We start from the raw sequence: 19,002 nt of genomic DNA, 5'->3' as shown, positions 1-19,002 counted from the left end.
CATCACTCCTCTAATACCTGTGATGATTATCCTATTTTATCATGATCTATTATTAATCTTTTTCTTTTTCTTTTTTCTTTTTTTGGAGCTGAGTATTGAACCCATGGCCTTGTGCTTGCTAGGCAAAATATTTTTCTTTAAAGAGTCATTTTATGGGGGCTGGAGAGGTGGCTCAATGGTTAAGAGCACTCACTGCTCTTCCAGAAGGACCTGGGTTCAATTCCCAGCACCCACATAGCAGCTCACAACTGTCTGTAACTCCAGTTCCAGGGGACCTGACACCTTCACACAGACATACATGCAGGGAAAAACACCAATGCACATAAAATAAAAATAAATTATAAAAAAAAGTCATTTTATGTTCAATTATGTGTCTGTGTGAGTATGTGCACATGAGTGCAGTGTGCCTGAAGGCCAGAAGAGGGCGTTGCATCTCCTGGCGTTGTAACTGATCGGGGTGCTGAGAACCAGATTCAGTGCAAAAGCAGTACACTCTTGACCACTGAGCCATCTCTCTAGCCCTTGTTGCTAATTTTTCACTGTGCTTAATTTATAAATTAAATTTTATCACAGCTGCTGGCTCTGGATAAGAAGAAACAGATTCAAGGTTCAGCATTGACAACAGTTCTGAGCATCTGCTGGAGGACACCTCCCTAACAGAGCCTCATAGGAGACAGTTCAGCCCTTGACTTAGTCCCAAGTTCAGGTCTCCCTCTGGCAAGTTTTTACAAGATGATAACACCCAACTGCTAAGACAAGGAGATGGCTAAAGGGATCTGGGGACTCACCACACCTGGGGAACCAGAGGTCCCCCACCTCCTGGCCTTGGTGGATGGGCTCACAGCTCTGAGATGGTGACTCTTTGTGCTTCTCACTAGGGAGGCTTTGTGAGAAGGAAAAACATCTTTAAATACATCGACATGCTTTAAATAGGAGCAACACCACTTATGGATCCACACAGGTCTGATTACAGAAATAAAGTATTCTCTAAATAATGAAAAGGTAAGACTGACATGCCATATGAGTTTGAATCAGTTGCTGAGGGCTGGGGGAGGTAGGGCTGGTTGGAACAATGAGAAGGAAGAGCTGGCGTATACACAGCATTCAGGGAAAGGTTAGATGTAGCTCTAGTTGGTAGAGTGCTTGCTTAGCACGCACAAAGCCCTGGGTTTGATCCCCAGCAGGATGTGGAGGCACACACTTGTGATCTCAGCATTCACAAGGTGGAAGCAGGAGAATCAGAAGTTGGTCATCCTCGGTTACGTAAGAAGTTTGAGGCCAGCCTGGGCTACATGAGATCCTGATTCCAAATAAAAGAAAGAAACTATAAGAATAGGCTGTGGGCACTTAGCACGGTTCCCGGCACAAAGGAAGTGTCTCATTGAGGGCACAATCATTATCATTATAAGTTGTCATTAATTACCCGTAGTAAGAAACTAGTGCAAGACTGGTGGTTGGTGGAAGCATTTTGAGCAACACCAGGTGTCTGAAGGAATCCCTTTTTAGCATCACTTGGCAAAGGGACCCACGGAAATGTGCCCAGTGCTGATTGGATGTCCTGATGCTGAAGGTTGGTCAGGAGGTCCAAAAGACATTATCAGCTCACAGGGACTGGAAATCAATCCAGAGACCTAGTCCCACATTCTCAGTCTGAAGGCACAAATGAGGCCTAGAAAAATGAACAGCATTCCCTGACCCCAACTGAGTTCAGCTAGAAGTGCAATCCAAGCTGCACCCTACTTCAGGGGAACCACTTCCTCTGCTATGAGCCAGAGTCTCACTGGAACAAGGCTGGGCATCCATCCCCCAGAGTCCAGAAGATGAATGGGGGGGGGGGGCAACTGGGCCAGCAACAGTTCTGTAGGGCTGTGCAAGCAGAAGGTGACTCTCTTTCTCTAGAAACTGACAACAGGGTGCCTCCCTGCATGATGAGGTGTCCTGACAGGGTGAGATCACACCCAGCTTGGTGTGACTAAAGTCACTCACCGTGGGATAAGTAGGTTTCTCAGAGGGAGTGTCCGAGGAGACATTGGAGGCCTCCTCTGTGTCTCACCCAATATTATTGATTTCCTATTACATAATAAGCATGGTATAAAGGCTTATAGGTGTGAGTGCATGAAACTATTTCCCAGCCCACAGAGCAGGCACTGTTACTATGCCAGCTTGCAGAGCAGGGGAGGCCAGCTGAGAGGGGGGCAGCCCGGAACACCGCTCTCTGCCCATCTCGATAGTCTCTAAGAGTTCTCATTAGGACATAATTCAAATTCAGAGAAAAATTATAAGCCTAATTTCCTTAATATTGTTCTTAATATTGGTATTTTTAAACAATGGTTCAAATGTTGCTATTTGAGCAGATTTTATTGTATTATAGTACCTTCTATCTCCAATTTTTGACAGGGCTGTCATGACGAAATGCCACGGCCTGGATGGCTTCAGAGCTGAAACTCATTTTCTCACACCTTACACTGGAAGCCGAGGACAAAGCTACAGCAGGGTTGTTTTCCCCAGAGACCTCATCTCCCCAGATCTTTCTCTGTGTGGGGCACCCCTGGCTCTCCCTGAGTGCCAACATTCCCACTTTTTGTTTAGTTTTTTGAGACAGGGTTTCTCTGTGTAGCTTTGGAGCCTGTTCTGGAACTCACACTGTAGCCCAGGCTGGCCTCGAACTCACAGAGATCCGCCTGCCTCTGCCTCCCAAGTGCTGGGATTAAAGGATTCCCATTTCTTGTAAGGACCGAAATCAGATGAAGTTAGTGTCTACCCTAACAACCTTCTTTTAACTTACACTTCTTTAAAAACTTGTTGATATTCCTATATTCAGAGGACACAGCACCCACAGGGCAGCTCACAACCGTCTGTAACTCCAGTTATGGGGAATCTGAAGCCCTGTCTGGTGTCCAAGGGCACTGCACACACGTGGTGCAAATAAACACATGCAAGCAAACATTCATGCACAAAAAATAAAATAAATATCTTTTTAAAAAAAATGTCTTACTTTCAAATACAGTCATGTTATGAAGTATTAGGTATCCTTCAATATCCACGATTTGATGACACAATTCAGCCCACAACACCATGTCTTAGGGTTTCTATTGCTGTGATAAACACCATCACCCGACTTGGGGAGGGAAGGATTTATCTCATCTCACGGCTTGTAGCCCACCATCCAGAGAAGTCAGGGCAGGCACACAAGGCAGGAACCTGGAGGCAGGAGCTGATGCAGAGGTCACGGAGGAACATCACTTATTGGCTTGCTCCTCATGGCTTGCTCAGCCTGCTTTCTAGGACCACCAGCCCACAGTGAGCTGCTCCCCACCCCCCACATCAATCAAGAAAATGCACTACAGGCTTGGCCACAGACCAATCTGGTGACAGCATTTTCTCAATGAGGTTCCCTCTTTCCAACTGACCCTAGCTTGGGTCAAGTTGACATAAAACTATCTAGAACAGATAATTTACATGTTTGTATCTCAATGCCTTCCGAGTAAACCAAAGACACGAGGTCCCTTTACCTAATACTTCATGAATAGTTCCCAAAATCAAGAACACTGTCCTATGGCTCACAGGACATCACAGGACAAGGAACTGACGATGCTATGCTCTAAGAATATGGCTCTGTCTGCTCTGAGTTGTCCTGCTTTCTAGTCATCTGTTTGTTCCAGTGCAGGTTTAGCAACTTGGATCACTAGTGAAGCTGGGATCTGCCAAGTTCCTCCTTTGTAAGTTACTAGTTTCCTTCCACAGTTAATAATTAACTATTCCAGGCCAGCGAGAAAGCTCAGCAGATAAAAGTGTTTCCTGTGCCAGCCTGATGACCTGAGTTGGATCCCTGGAACCTACGGTGGAAAGAGAAAAAGAAAGTTGGCCTTCTGACACACACACACACACACACACACACACACACACACACCATAACATACAATAGTAATAAATAAAAACATAAAAATAATAGTTAATAGTCTTGTATAAAATTACCTTGAAACTCTGAGAGTCTCTTTTTTAAGGTTTATTTTTTATCTTTGGTTATGTGTATGTGGGGGTGTGTGTGTGGGGGGTGTACATGTGGGCACAGGTGCCAGCTAGAGGCAGAAGCCAGAGGTTTCAGATACCCCTAAAGCTGTAGTTACAAGAGGTTGTGAGCCACCTGGTGTGGGTGATGAGAACCTCGCTCAGGTCTGTAAGAGCGATACATGGCCTTAACTGTTGAGCCAATTCTCCAACCTGAAATATCTTTTTTAAAACTTTTATTAACCATCATCATCCTCTGTCTCTCTCTGTCTCTCTGTCTCTCTCTCTGTACGTGTGACCCATGTCTAGTTAGGTCAGAAGACAACTTTGTGAGGTCAGTGCTCTCTTTTGACCATTACGTGGATTCTGAGGACTTGAACTTGAGTTGTCAGACTTGCGTCCTTGGGTGGCAAGCGCCTTTACCTGCTGAGCCATCTGGCTGGCTCCAAACTACGTGAATACTGTGCTTCTTGTCAAACACAAATTCCTGCTGCTGATCCCTGCTGCACTGTGTTACTACAATGGGTGGCATGATGGTCATTCTCTAATGCCATAGCTCTCTCCACTTGAGGGATTCCCCCCACTCTCGTCTATTTATTTCTACCAGTGTAAACTCAACAATTCTTACTTAATAGGTAATGATCCTTTGTTACTCTATTTTAATGCCCAAGTTGTCCCAGACTTAGCTAGTCAGAGCTGCCTCAAGCTAGAGAGCCCTGCCCCACTTTTTTTTTTTTTTTTAGCTTACAGGAAGGCAATTTATTAACAGAAAATAACCTGAGAAGTCCTGTCCACAGACAGTGACCACAGTGACCTTCCTTCCTGTGGGGGCTGTCAGAGGGGATGGAGGTAACATCCTCAATCGGCCTGGTCTTTCATCCCAAGTGAGCAAGAACTCGGGGGATTGACAGGTCCTGGGTCCAAGAGTTGTAGTCTGTTTCCTCCTGTGGCCCAGAGTTTGGTAGACAGAACAACAGTGCCCAGTTCTTGACACCAACATGGCAGCATATGGGGAGGAATCGTCTTCACCAGCTCTCTCCTTCATTCACCAGTCCCTCTTGGCAAATGGTTTCCTTACCAGAAAGATCCGTGACATGGACAAAGGTCTCACTGAAAGATGCAAAGATGTGAGAGATACCAACTAATTCTCTCCTCCGGCCACCTGAGCTCTGAGGCCGAAGATCTATTCTTCCTCATTTGCCTTGACCTTGCGGTGGACCATTTTCTTCGAGCCATCTCAGGACTGAAAAGAGAGTGTGAGAAGGGCCAACAACCCCATTTTTTTGTTTTGTTTTGTTTTCCGAGACAGGCTTTCTCTGTGTAGTTTTGATGCCTGTCCTGGATCTCACTCTGTAACCCAGGATGGCCTCGAACTCACAGAGATCCGCCTGGCTCTGCCTCCCGAGTGCTGGGATTAAAGGCGTGCGCCACCACCGCCCAGCCCAACCCCACTTTGAAATGCAACATTGCACAACATCATTTGACCATTACCGAGACGAGACCGACTTCTAAGGGCATCAGGGTGTGGATGCTGAAGCCTCACCTCCTTTGTGCTCCTAGGCTGGGGATGAGGCCAAGGGCTCTAGCCACGTGGGTTCCCACACGTCATACGAGTCTACTGGATTCCTTCACTAGGTGAGCACCTACTATTTGCCAGGCACGGCCTCAGCTCTTTAAAAGGTAGGGAAGTGGGCATGAACAGGATACACAACTCATGATTTATAACTTTGTTTTGTTTTGTTTTGTTTTTCGAGACAGGGTTTCTCTGTGTAGCTTTGCGTCTTTCCTGGAGCTCGCTTTGGAGACCAGGCTGGCCTCGAACTCACAGAGATCCACCTGCTTCTGCCTCCCGAGTGCTGGGATCAAAGGCGTGCGCCACCACCGCCCGGCTATTTGTAACTTTTATATTTACCTTCAATTCGTTTATTATGTGTCTCTGTGTGAGTGCACACATGCCACTGTAAGTGGAGATCAGAGGACAGCTTTCAGGAGTCAGTTGTCTCCTTCCCGACGTGGAAGTTGTCAGAGTCAGTGACAAGCGCCTTTATCCACACGGTGGAGGCAGGCGTCGCTGGGGCGAGCGGAGGCGCAGCTGAAGACTGGAGCTGGCAGTTGCTGTGGCTCCGGGAATACAAACCTAGGGCTCACAGGTACAGAGATGGCATTTAAAACCACGAGACTGGATGAGATCATCCGGGCAAAGGGTGTAGATCGAAGAGAAGAGTCCAGACAGTCAACTGTAAAGTGAAGCAAGTGATACCGCCACTGCCATTCTCGAAAGGTGTCACGTGAATGCATAGAGGACCAAGTCCGGGGGTGGGGGTGGGGGGCTGAGAACCCAGGAGGCACTAGCTGTGGACCCCCTAGAACTGGGCCTACTGGAGGCGGGGCCTCACTTGGGCGTGGGGCGTGGCCTTGGCTCTCGGCGGCAGCTCTGGGGCCGGCCGGCGGCCGGGGCGATGACGTCAGTGCATGACTGGGTTTTTATGAATGAAAGGAATCCTGTGCGTGAGTAATTCCGGGAAGCTCGCCTTACAACTGCGCGCGGCTCCGGCCCCCTGCGCCGCCCGCCCCATAACAAAACTCCGAGCGGCGCTGCGCGGAGCCGGGTACCCAGTGAGCCGCGGTCCCGATCGGAGAGAAGTGGGGCTCGAGAGCGGCCGGGGACCGCCACCGCGACAGCTGCGGGGACAGCTGCGACCAGCGCGCGCGGAGCGCCGGGCCTGGCGGAGAGCGGGAAGGACGCGTCAGGGACCGGGAGCGCGCTAGGGGTGAGCGCTCCAGGTCGTGCCTGGGGCCGCGCGTGCGGCCGTCCTGTCGGCGCCCCCTGTGCATGTGCCCACCGAGGGGCCTCACAGGGGCTGGCTGGGAGGCGGTGCGCGGGCCGGGGAGGAAGCCAGGGCGGAGGCGGGGGCGGGGGCGGGGCGTGCACGTACGTGACTCTGTGAGAACAGTCCCTGGAGCCGCGCCCAGCACCGTGTGTGCGCGGTTTGTTTACGTCCCCCGCTGGCGTGCATGCGCGTGTGTTCTCTGGGGAGCGCCCTGGGTCCCGCGGGCTGAGTGCGCACGGTGTACCTCGGGGTGTGTGTGTGTGTGTGTGTGTTTGTCTGTGGTCGCACGCGCTCCCTGGAGACTGACACTAGCCGGGTGTACCTTGAAGTGAGTGCGCACCGGTGTCCACTGGAGCAAATGCGGAATAAGGACCCGAGTGAAGGAAGTGGCCCAATCGATGGTCACACCAGGTCTGGAATTTTTTTCTCTCTCCCTCCTCTCCACCCTCTGCCATCCTCCTCCTTCCCACCAGCCGGGACTGCCCGGCCCCAGTTGTCTCCGGAGTTTCCCCTGGCTGTAGCCCGGTGACATCAGTGTTTGTTCCTCGCCCAGCGCGGGTGCCTGCAGCCTTAGGTAGAGCAGAGGTGAGCGAGCCAGCCTTCTCCTGGCCAACCGGTGGACCCGGTAACAAAGTGCGTGGAAGTCCTTCCTTAGCCCCAGGTTTTCTGGCTCAGTATGAACTGTTCATCCCTAGACAGTCCCATTTCTTCAGTCTCAGGAAAAATAGGGAAGGCCAGAAAGGCCGTGGCAAAGACTGGGGAAGTCAAGACTCCCAGGCTACTCTGATGGCTACAGTGGCTGGTCTGGATTTCTGAGGCTGCACCTGCTGGATCCTGAGGGATGGAGTGAGGCTGATAGCCACGCTCCTGGTAGTTTCAGTTCTCAGATGGGACTCGTTAGACTGGACCTGCATGTGGACTGCTGGACCCCAGGGCTAATTAAAGACTGGCACACCTAGAGTCCACCCTGGACCAGCAAGATCAGCAGGCAGTGTAATCCCTGGTCTTCTGCAGGGTTAATGTGGGAGGGGAACACTGCCAGAAGGCACCTGCTTAGGCCAGCAACCCGAAGGATGGCTGGTTCTGTTAACCCCATGATCCTACTCAGACGTTTTTCTTCTTGTTCCTGCTACCTGAGGGTTCTGGAATCCAAGGAGGTGGCAGCTGAGCTTGTCAGGGGGTGGAAAAATGATACCTTAACTTTGAGCCCAGTGAGTTCTGCTACCACTGTGAGGACTCCAGTGTCCCCATCTGCAGCAGGACCGCAGGAGAGCCGTCTCTGGCAGCTGCAATGCACAGCCTGTTTACCAGGGGAAACTGGGAAAGCAGAGCCAACCCCAAGGCCTGCGGCTGGAGGTGTATGTAAAGTTGGTGGTTGGGGGCTTGTAGCTAGGGCCACAGGACTTAGGTGGGTCCATCCTCAAAGCTGATCAAGAAACATTCCCCAGTGGGGCTGGGGGCCAGTGGTGAGGGGAAGTGGTTAACTGGCCACTGACAGATGGAAACTTAGCATTGAAAGATTCTATTTCCTCTGAATCCCCAGGGGTCCACTAAGGCCCAGGATCCCTAGATGATGCACTTTTTTTTTTTTTGGTTTGTTTTGTTTTTCGAGACAGGGTTTCTCTGTGTAGCCCTGACTGTCCTAGAACTCACTCTTAGACCAGGCTGGCCTTGAACTCACAGAGATCCGCCTGGCTCTGCCTCCCGAGTGCTGGGATTAAAGTCGTGCGCCACCACCGCCCGGCCGCACTTTTTAAAAAAATGAGTCTTCTACTTGCATGTATGTGTTTGCACCCTGTGTGTGCCTGGTGCCAGGAGAGGTCAGAAGAGGGTCTTAGATCCCTGGGAATTGTAGTTACAGGTGGTTGTGCGCCGCCATCATGTGAGTGCTGGGAACCAAGTCTGGGTCCTTTTCTTCAGGAGCAACACTCACTATGGCAGGAAGGCCTGGTGAGACCAGTTCACCTGTAGCTGTGGTCGTGTGGGGCTGCTGGCTCCATCTCAATGCACAGGGAAGCTTCGCTGTACTTAGCCTTGCACAGTGGCTAGGCTAGACACTTAGGGGTGCGGTGAACAGACAGACCCAGGGACTGCCTTCTGGGAAACAAAGTCAAAGAGCCACAAACAAGTGGCCGCTGAGATCGGTACCACGGAGGGGAAGTTACTTTGGCCTAAGTAGTAGGAGGGCTCCTACTTAGCCAGGGCAATCATGGAAGGTTTCCCCAGGGAGGTGACTGGGGAGTAGAGTCTGATGGTTCTGTGACTCTGGAACCCAGAGGACAAGGGCTACGATTCCTTGTTGGGCTTTCAGGGCTCAACACAGGGCCTGGCATACAGTGGGTGCTTCTTGGATATGTGGGTAGTTGAAGAAATGGGCAATGGATCCATGTCCTTGGGCTTCAGCGACACAGACAGAAAGAGGACCACAGATCCAGGGAGGCAGAAATCGAGACTGGGGGCTGTAAGGGTCTTGGAGGAATTTCCCCTCAAATGAGCAGGTCCTTCAGGGTGCAGGTGGCCTCCTCCTTCACACACACACACAGGAGCCTGTGTTCCTCCTGACCAATAGTCGTTAGGAAATCCAATCTGCTCATTCGTTGGTTATTAACAAAAAGAATGTTGAGAGAGTGGAGGGAACATGTTATTGGCCGGAGGCTCTTCTGTGGCCTGGGGCAGCTGGTAGCATGGGACTGTGGTTTTGATTTTTTTTTTCAAAGATTTTTTTTTTTAAAGTTCATTTTTTATTTACGTAGGTGTTAGTGAGCTTATGTGTACCACATGTGTGGCAGCTGGCTGTGGGGGCCAGAGGGTGTCGGATCCCTGGAACTGTAGTTACGGGCCGTTATGATCCACTTGATGTATTACTGAGGACAGAAGCTGGGTCCTCTGCAAGAGCAGCAGGTGCTCTTCAACACAGAGCCGTCTCTCCAGCCCTGGTTTGGTTTGGTTTTGTGACACAGGGTCTTAGGTAGCCTGAGCCGGCTTTGAACTGCTGGCCTTCCTATTTCTGCCTCTTGAGGGCTGCAATCACGGTGGACGTGACCACACCCGACTAGCACAAGGTCTCGAAACCTGCCAAACATGGTCAAGTTTGTAGGTTTGTGTCTCTAGTGACCCCTTTGATGCTACTGGAGGTGGAGGCAGAGGAGGGGGTAAGGCAGTGGTGAGGCCATTGTGGTCTTGGTCTGGCTGGAAGAGGAAGTGGCGCCTAGCTGTGCAGGTGGAGGAAAAAGGAGGTTAGGGCTCATAGCCTGGCTGCCTGGGCTCTCAGGCCTCTGCCTCCAGGAGGCCTTCCCTGGTTTCCTTTCCTTTCTTCCAGCGCCTCCACCCTGCTGGAGGCTTTGGAGCTTTATTTTACCCTGGGCCAGACTCTGACAGTGTAAACTCAGACATTGCCATTGCTGGGTGGTACCTTAGACTCGGGGGAGGCTGGGCGTGTTGGGCAATCCAGGCCCAGAGAAAGGGAGTGACAATCTGAAGTCACACAGTGAGAGTGTGGGTAGCAGGATGGGGCTGGAACCCCGGGCTGCTGCTTCCCTGCACTGCTCCGTTCTCCCGGCCTTGCACCCTTCCTGCAGGGAGGAGGCGCCCCGTGCTTACTGCCAAGACCCAGGCAAACACATTTTTTCCCTCTGTCCTCACTAAGTAAGCAGTCCGGCTCAGCAGCCAGAGAGGAGCCCATGCCAGTGGGTGGGCCGTCTGCAGGATGTCTCGGGTGTACAGCGAGGGGCCAGAGACAGGGACAGGAAGGCCATGGCCCCTGGCTGGTTAGCCGTCATGTCCCCAAGAATGAGCTCATTCCTGGGTCTCCAAAGAATACTAGGAACCTCAGACCTGGAGTTGGCCCTGCCGGCTTCCCCAGGAAGAAGAAAAGCCTTTGAGGGTGGGCACCTTGGGCCAGGCAGACTAGTGGCAGTGGAGTCTCCTTGCCTTGTGTCCTAGAAACTGGGGCCTGCTGCTAGAAGCCAAAAGCCAAAGGTGATGGGAAAATTTGTTCCCCTTCTTGTGTTGGGACATTCCCTCTGTGACTGGCTGACTGCTGAGCTAGGACATTCCTGGGCAAATGTGGGCCTCCATGGACTGTGAGGATGCCACTGAGGGGCCTGAGGCTAGAGTGGGGGTTGTGGGGATGGAGGAGGATGGGCGGGTCCTAGCCTTCCTAGGGTAGACTGTTCATTGTCTTCTTTTGGGGGGCTGGCTGTGTGGAGAAGGATTCTGAGGCCATGTGAAGAAGGTCCAAGGGAAAACTGAGGTTTTGGGGTTTGTTGTTTTGTTTTGTTTTTCGAGACAGGGTTTCTCTGTGTAGCCCTGGCTGTCCCGGAACTCGCTCTGTAGACCAGGCTGGCCTCGAACTCACAGCTCACCTGCCTCTGCCTCCTGAGTGCTGGGATTAAAGGCGTGCGCCACCTGAGGTTTTGAAAGATTCAGGGGCCGTTTCATCTCACGGGAAATAAGTGCCTGGTTAGAGTGGTCTGTGCCCAGCCAACCGAGTCCAACCCTGACTTGATCTAAGACTTCAGGAGACCAGAAAAGACAACTGACTCGTAAGGGGCCAGGCTCTGCTGCCAAGGCTCTGGACCAGGCACAGCACCCAACACTCAACACCGAGCACTCAGCACCCAGCAGGTCCTTAGTTAACCTATGCAGGGAGAGACCCCCTTCTTCCATCAGGTCCCTTGACTAAGCATGTACCCCTCACCCGTCCAGCTGCACACAGCTGGCAAGAAGGCCTGGATATCTGGTGTCACTTGCTTACCCCATCCCTAGCCGACCTAGGTCCAGGCACAGCACAGGTGAAGTGCTTCCTCTTCACAGAGATGAGGAAACAGGGCTCGTAGGAGGGGCTATACTGAGGACATACTGTGAGGACGTGTCTGGCTCAGAGTGGCTTCAGTCCTGGGCTCTGCCCTCTGTGGCTGTGTCCCCTCTGTCACCCTCTTTGGGCATTATTTGACAGTGTTATCAGGAAGACTACGAAGATGATGGTAGGAAGGACGATGGTAGGAAGGGATCAAGAGTCAGTCCTGAGCCTGTGTGTGCCCCCCCCCACCACGCCTTTAATCCCAGCACTCAGGAGGCAGAGGCAGGCGGATCTCTGTGAGTTCGAGGCCAGCCTGGTCTAAGGGCGAGATCCAGGACAGCCAGGGCTACACAGAGAAACCCTGTCTCGAAAAAATGGAGAAAAAAAAAAAGGTCAGAATTCTGCCTGTATTGCAGACAGGCTGCTGTGTGGCTTCCAGCAAGTGATGTGCCTCCCTGGGTCACTCCTTCCTCTTGGGGTGGTCTCTAGGGCCTTTTCTACACGAAGTTCTGTGGTGACCCTAGCTGGCTATGCTGACTCAGAACAAACCCCCAGAGCTGCCTGCAGCCCTGACACCTGGTCAGGCTCAGCAATTTTCCTAAGATGCCAGACCACCTCTGTCCCTCTGTTTATACGACAAGCTTCCACTAAAACTGTGGAAGACATTGTCCCACTTTACAGATGGGATAGTAGAGACCAGAGATGTGAAGTAGCTCTCCTCAGGTTGCACAGCCTGGAGAAAACATGGACAGAACTCCAACTCTGGGCTTGCCTCTCAGCCAGTGCCCTTTCCCTGTCTCCCAAGCCCTGATCTGGGCCCAAGGTCACATGGGTGGGGTCCTTATGCTTTCTCCAGTTCTCCTGGCACCAGTGACATCTGCCTCACGAGGCAGATGGCAAGGAGAAGGACGTGGAGGCTAACTAGCAGGTTTCACTCACACTGTGTTCCCCCATGCTGCTGGTCTTGGAACTTGGCTGGGACACTGACCAGCTGGGTGACCGTGACAGAAACTCCACCCACCCACACCCCCATGGCCTGCTCCCTGCCCCTGTTGAGCCCTGGGCTGACTCAGCTGTCTGGTATAGGGACAAGGAAATAAATGGTTACCCCACCAAGGGAGAAAGGCTAGGACAAGAAAGGCTGGGGGACAGAGGTTGCCCAGCAAGACCTGTGGGTCAGGGAGGGCTTCCTACCCTGGGACAGAGAGTGAGCAGGACCCTGGCAGATAAACTGAGGAGGAAAGTGGAGAGGTGTCAGGGGTTGGTGGGCGGAAGGAAGTAAAAAGATTCCTCCAGGCTGGAGGCAGAATGGAGGCGGGCTAGTGGGAAGCAGGGTGGGGCTGGGCACAGGGCCTGTCTGGAGCATTACATGGTGCCTGGATTCTGGTCTTCTGGTTAATAGGGATCAATGGGACCCATGGGGGGTGCCATGTGGGCCATGGCATGTCAGATTTTCTTGATGGACAGATACCCCACCCCCACCCCCTACAGTGTGTAGCTCAGGCAGGGGATTGTTTAAAAAATGCCACCGCAACCAGGCATGTTAACCCACACCTGTAATCCCAGTACTCAGGTAACAGGCAGGAGGATCATAAGTTCTAGGCTCTCCTGTGAAATCAAGGAGACCCCCTCTCACCAGAATCAACACAGGAAGTCTAGAACTGCCCCCAAGTTCTGGTCTGGGCAGCTTCTAGATACATCACAAGAGGTACGGCGGCTTTTGTCTTATAGAGATAGGGTCTTGCTTGAACTTGATATGTAGCCAAGGATGGACTAAAAATTGTGATCTTCCTGCTTCTGCCTCCCCAACCCTGGGATTGCAGGGTGTGTGTCATGCCTGACCTAGTGGCTCTTTATCAGTCTTAGTTGTGTTTGAGGCAGTGCTCATGTAGCCCAGGTGGCTCTGAATTCATGATCTAACAGGATGACCTGAACTTCGGACCCTCCTGTCTGTTCCTGATGCTGGGATCCCTGCCCTGTGCCTCTACTCCCTTGCAGGCCCCATGAGACCCTCCTAGCCTTGGGGTAGCTGGCAGTCAAAAGTGTCTTGAATGGCCAACTTCCCCTTCCGGCCCCACTCCTTCCTGCTCTCTGAGCTGCTCCACCGACCCCTAACCCAGTGAGAGTTCCTCAGAAGCCCCAGACTGTCCCCACCAAGGCCTGAGTCACAACTGAGAATTCCACAGTTGCCACACGAGCATCTTCTCTGGCCAGAAACTGTTCTAAGCCCTGGGGTAAGCCACAGAAGATTCAACAGGGATCCTACTGTTGGAGAGGGGACCTCCTCACAGGACAGACACTGAGCAAGATGCTGCATGTATGTGAGTGTGGTAAAAGACTCAGTGTGAGCTGTGCATGCAGGTGTGTGTGGAGGCCAGGGGTTGGCGCTGAGCACCCTCCTTGATGGCTTGCAGCCCCCTATGAACTCAGAGCTCCTAGTTCAGCAAAGCCTAGCTAGCCAGCTTGCTCTGGGGAATCCCATCTCCACCCACTTCCATTCTGGGATTACAGGTGGGGTACCACACTCATCCTGCATTTACATGGGTCTTGGGGATCCAACCCCTGGGCCTCTCGCTTGCCCTTTTAATTTTTTTTTTTTTTTTTTTTTTTGGTTTTTCGAGACAGGGTTTCTCTGTGTAGCTTTGCACCTTTTCCTGGAACTCACTTGGTAGCCCAGGCTGGCCTCGAACTCACAGAGATCCGCCTGGCTCTGCCTCCCAAGTGCTGGGATTAAAGGCATGCACCACCACCGCCCGGCTGCCCTTTTAAATTTTTAACGTTTATTTTTTATTTCCTGTGCATGAGTATTTTGTCTGTATGCATGTCTGTGTACCACATGTTCAATCCCCAGTGTAAAAAGAAAGGGAAAGGGTTGGAGAGATGGCTCCGTGGTTAAGAGCACTTGTTTAACAGGGTCTCATGTAACCCCGGCTGGCCTCAAATTGGCTATGTGGCCACCACTGGCCTTGAAGTCCTTCTTGATCCGATGCCTCAAATGCTGGGATACAAATGCTGGGTTCGCTTCTCCCCAGTGCCGGGTGCATGGCAAACTATAGCTATTCAGGTGATCATCGAAGGAATGAAGGCTTCTAGGCCCACGGGGAAGGCTCTGCGTTCACTGGGCGCACTTTAGGTTAGGGGACAGCTACTGTTCCCTCTAGGGCCATGGAGAGTTAGTTACTGGTGTGCAGACCTCAAGCAGTTGGGGAAATCTTCCCAAAAACATGGCCTTGGACAAATGCTGCTGGGAGGACACTTGCATGCTCTCTCTCTCTCTCTCTCTCTTTTTTTTTTTCTCCTGGAACTCGCTTTGTAGACTAGGCTGGCCTCGAACTCACAGAGATCCGCCTGCCTCTGCCTCCCGAGTGCTGGGATTAAAGGCGTGCACCACCACTGCCCGGCTGCATGCTCTGTCTTGATGGGGTACAGGATGGACTTTGGAGACTCACTGGCCTGCACACATTTGGGCACACTTCTGTGGACAGCCTGTAATCCCAGCACTCAAGAGGCAGAGGCAGGAAGATAGGGAGTCTGAGGCCAGCCTGGGCTACATGGTGAGCTTGCTGCCAAGCCTACAGATCTTAGGTGGATACCCTAGAACCCACAGGTGGAAGGAGAGAACTGACTGCAAATTATCCTCTGACCTCCACACAGTTGAAACACAGCAGAACATGCCTCCCTGTGGGAGAGTGGCCAACGGGAGGAGTGCCCACTCCCTTGGTTCACGTCTCTCAAGTACTTCGTGTATGCAGGCACCAACTTTGGCGTGGTGAGCCTGTGGTGAAACTGACACTGTGTTGGAGAACGGGGAGGGAGGGACAAACCACCAGCCAGGATGGCAGTGGTCAGAGAGGACCTCTCTGAAGAGGTGACATTCAGCAAAGACCTAGATAATGAGTCACTCCGGGGAGCTGGGATCAGAGGAGGTAGGTCTCAGTTCTGAGATAGGAGCCTTGAATGGCCAGGGTGTGGAGATTGAAGAAACTAAGATGACCCTGAACTTCTTTCTCTCCTAGGTCTCCAGCCCAGAGGGCACCTTCTGCAAAAATGTCTGTGGATCCCTTATCCAGCAAAGCCCTGAAGGTGAGCTAGCTTCTGTGGACCACACTGGTTTCTGTGGTCTCTCTGCTGCTCCTCACAGAGCAGCGACATCCCAATTCCCCTTTCCTTCCTGGAAGCCCCAAAGGGGACTAAGCAGCGACAGGGCTACAGGGACAGGTCACTTCCTTCTGCGCCTGCTTTCCCCATTGAAAGGGGCTTTCCAGGCTGGGTTTCTCAGCTTGGTTAGTTGGAGCCCTGGTGGCCTCCAGTGTGCTGATGTTGGTCCCGATCACCTTCAAGGTCTTAGCTCAAGTGCAGTAATCGCCAAAACGGGGAGGGAGGGCGCACTGGGAAGTGGGGCGGCATCCCCAGCACGGCCCCGTGCCTCTGTTTCCCCATGGCTCGCAGGTGAAGCGCGAGCTGAGCGAGAACACGCCGCACCTGTCGGATGAGGCGCTGATGGGGTTGTCGGTGCGCGAGCTGAACCGGAACCTGCGCGGTCTGTCGGCGGAGGAGGTGACGCGGCTGAAGCAGCGGCGGCGCACACTCAAGAACCGCGGCTACGCGGCCAGCTGCCGTGTGAAGCGCGTGTGCCAGAAGGAGGAGCTGCAGAAGCAGAAGTCGGAGCTGGAGCGCGAGGTGGACAAGCTGGCGCGCGAGAACGCCGCCATGCGCCTGGAGCTCGACGCGCTGCGCGGCAAGTGTGAGGCGCTGCAGGGCTTCGCGCGCTCGGTGGCCGCCGCCCGCGGGCCGGCCGCGCTGGTGGCACCCGCCAGCGTCATCACCATCGTCAAGTCGGCGCCCGGCCCCTCCCCCGCTCCTGACCCCGCCCCCTGCTCTTAGTACCCGCCCCTTCCCCCGACCCACGCCCCTCCGACCCGACTCCCTTCCCAAAGTGCCTGAGTGCCTCCCGCTCCCGGTCCCGTTTCTCTGCCACTGTTACCCAGTGTGATGACTTCACATTCCTTTCCTGGGCTCTTTCTAACTCTTGCAGGCCCCCAGACTAGGACCTGATGGCCCTGGGGAGGGGCAACTTTGCTAAGTTGTGAGGGGGACGTTGGGGTCCTGGGTTTCCCTCGGCTGAAAGTCCACCTCAGATTGGAAGCGAGGTGGTGTAGAGATGGCCCGGAGAAGAGCTGGCGGGAGAGGCTTTGGATTGTACCAGCATGCCCTTCCGAACTTCCCACACTTCCCACGACTTAGGACTAGGTGTGGCCTTGTGGGGCTGCCCTGCTGGGAAGCAGAACTCAAGAGACCTCCCTGCTTGGGACCTAGGAATGTCAGGCTTTCCCAAGCTAAGAGTCTTTGGAACGGACCAGTGGAGCTCAGTTGACAGATGGGGAAGCTGTCAGGCAGATGGACCCAAGGCCACACAGAACTGAGTGGCTGCAACCCCACTGGGGCCTTCTCACTGCTGCCCTAACATTCCAACCACAGACTGACTTCACGGGGAACACACAGGGACTCCTCTCTGCCTGGGAGACCTTTGTCTAGGTGGTGGGGAAGAGAAGCTGAAGGAGAGAGGAGGTGACACTAAGGGACGAGTTGAGGAGCTGGCCAGCCAGAGGAGGGGCAACGGAGATGACCTCTGTGGTAGGTAGGGACAGAAACACTACAGTCCTGACGCAGGCAGTGGAGAAAAGGGGGTCCCTTGGAATTAGGGCTTCCACTTTGGTCCGGAGTACCGTGGTGGTGTGGGGGCTGACCACTGGTCCCCTGGGAAGTCTGGCCCTAGCAACTCCCCAACACTGTATACAGCTGACCCTCTACACTTATTTATTGCACGAATCTTAAGTTATTCTCGCCATCAGAGCCCAGCTTTCTGCCCTGGGAAATATGTGGGCCCTGGGCTGGATTTTATATTTTATATCTACAAATAAATCACATTTAATCTTATATTTAGGGAAAGCTGGATGGCAACAACAAGGTTTTTTAAACATTGCCCAGCTCCCAGAGTTATTTATTTTCTGACTTAAAGTGAGCCAGTTATCTGCCTTGAGTATTTTGTAGACTTTCTGAATAAAGTCGAGTTCTCTTTTTTCCACAGAGAAGTGTATATATCCTGGAGTGTTCTGTGTGTGCTCTGAATGAGTGGCCTGAGACCACTTTTGGGTCTTGGGAACTTTTGGGTCATGGGAGGCTAAGTCCCACTGCTACCTTTTACAAGCAGGTGTGGGTGGAGACTGGGCAAGGAAAGGCTGTGCTCTGTCTGTACACAGTCCCAGGCAGAGAGACAAGTCCTGGGTTTTCAAAGTCTCTGTCTACCACTTTCACGTAGGTCTCATTTTCTACAGCCCAGTGGAAACTACTATCCTGTGGACTTGAAGGCCCAGAGAAGTAGATTGCTGAGTTCTAGCCAGCAGGCCTCAGCCTTAATCTTCGGTCTTGGGAGGGAGTGGGGAAGGGATACCCACTCTTTAACTCTGTCCTGTCTGGTAAGGAGTGGAATACTCTGGTCTTCGGCCAGGGAAATGGGTTTGAACCCAAGTGGTCTTTTTCTGGGTGGTACTGACTAGTTTCTTGCTGTACCTGTTTCCTTTAAAATGAAGGTGCTACAGAGGCATGGTCTAGAAAAGCCAGAGGGGCTGCCCGTCCTAAAAGCCTAACAAATGACAGGCCATAGGACTAGGGTGAGGACCTTGTCTGTGGCTGGCCAGGGAGGGAGAGAGGGGCCAAGGAAAGAGGTAAGAGTTGGACTGTGGGGAAGAGCTAGATCATGTGGCGGGACCCACAGAATTGCTTCCCCTTCAAGTTAGGGCTGTGCCAATACTCCTTCCTGAGAGGCTAAGCTCAGGCCTGGCAGCAGGAAGGGGTGGTGGGTGGGGATGAGGATGCCCAGATGATGTAGCCTTTACCTTCATGGTACAGGCTGCCTGGGAAGTTCCCCCGCCCACACGCACTCCTGCCGTGCCTGTCAGCCCCAGGCTAGACCTCAGAACGGCACGGTGCCTGGGCATGGTGCGTGCAGGAAAGGTACCAGGGCCTGGTACCCTCGCCCTAGGCCTCCTGGTTCCTAAGGATGGAGGATGGGCTCAGAGAAGCCAAGGCAGGCCTTTGACCTTTTGGAAGATACTGACAAAAAGTTCACCACTTACCTCTGGAAAAAACGGGATGAGGCCCAGCCCTCGTGGGGATGGGGAGAGGGTGAACACTTTGTGGTCAGCTGTCTGCAGAAAGAAGGAACTGTCCAATGGGGACGTGGAACCTGATTTTAGTTCCAGACACTATAAACACCCCCATGACCTACATACACATGGCACACAGGAAGAGGGTGGACATCCCCGTCCACGACCACTACACTTCTTCCAGACAAAGGGGGCA

The 19,002-nt window shown here is 52.8% G+C and overlaps 1 protein-coding gene across 2 annotated transcripts; it reads left to right on the top strand.

Moving 5' to 3' along the window:
• The first annotated feature begins 6,515 nt into the window (after positions 1-6,515).
• Maff (MAF bZIP transcription factor F) lies at positions 6,516-17,721 on the top strand. 2 transcript variants are annotated; one of them, XM_059247332.1, is made up of 3 exons: positions 6,516-6,779; positions 15,657-15,723; positions 16,090-17,721. In XM_059247332.1, the coding sequence occupies exons 2-3, from the start codon at positions 15,688-15,690 to the stop codon at positions 16,522-16,524; spliced, it is 471 nt and encodes a 156-aa protein (XP_059103315.1). In that variant the 5' UTR covers positions 6,516-6,779; positions 15,657-15,687; the 3' UTR covers positions 16,525-17,721. The 2 variants fall into 2 exon arrangements, with proteins under 2 accessions (XP_059103315.1, XP_059103314.1); XM_059247331.1 differs by lacking the exon at positions 6,516-6,779 and adding an exon at positions 7,104-7,250.
• The last annotated feature ends 1,281 nt before the right edge of the window (positions 17,722-19,002 follow it).

The sequence above is a fragment of the Peromyscus eremicus genome, chromosome 20, assembly GCF_949786415.1.
Source record: "Peromyscus eremicus chromosome 20, PerEre_H2_v1, whole genome shotgun sequence".
In the NCBI taxonomy this organism is placed as follows: domain Eukaryota; kingdom Metazoa; phylum Chordata; class Mammalia; order Rodentia; family Cricetidae; genus Peromyscus; species Peromyscus eremicus.
Note: the sequence above shows the minus strand (reverse complement) of the source record. Positions and strands in the feature narration are given on the sequence as shown.

What these genes read in the sequence shown, in the direction of transcription:
- Maff (XM_059247331.1), top strand. Translation starts at nt 7,198, where the DNA reads ATGCGGAATAAGGACCCGAGTGAAGGAAGTGGCCCAATCGATGGTCAC. An exon ending in CCAATCGATGGTCACACCAG is followed by an intron (nt 7,251 to 15,656) that starts GTCTGGAATTTT and finishes TTTCTCTCCTAG; the next exon opens with GTCTCCAGCCCAGAGGGCAC. An exon ending in TATCCAGCAAAGCCCTGAAG is followed by an intron (nt 15,724 to 16,089) that starts GTGAGCTAGCTT and finishes CATGGCTCGCAG; the next exon opens with GTGAAGCGCGAGCTGAGCGA.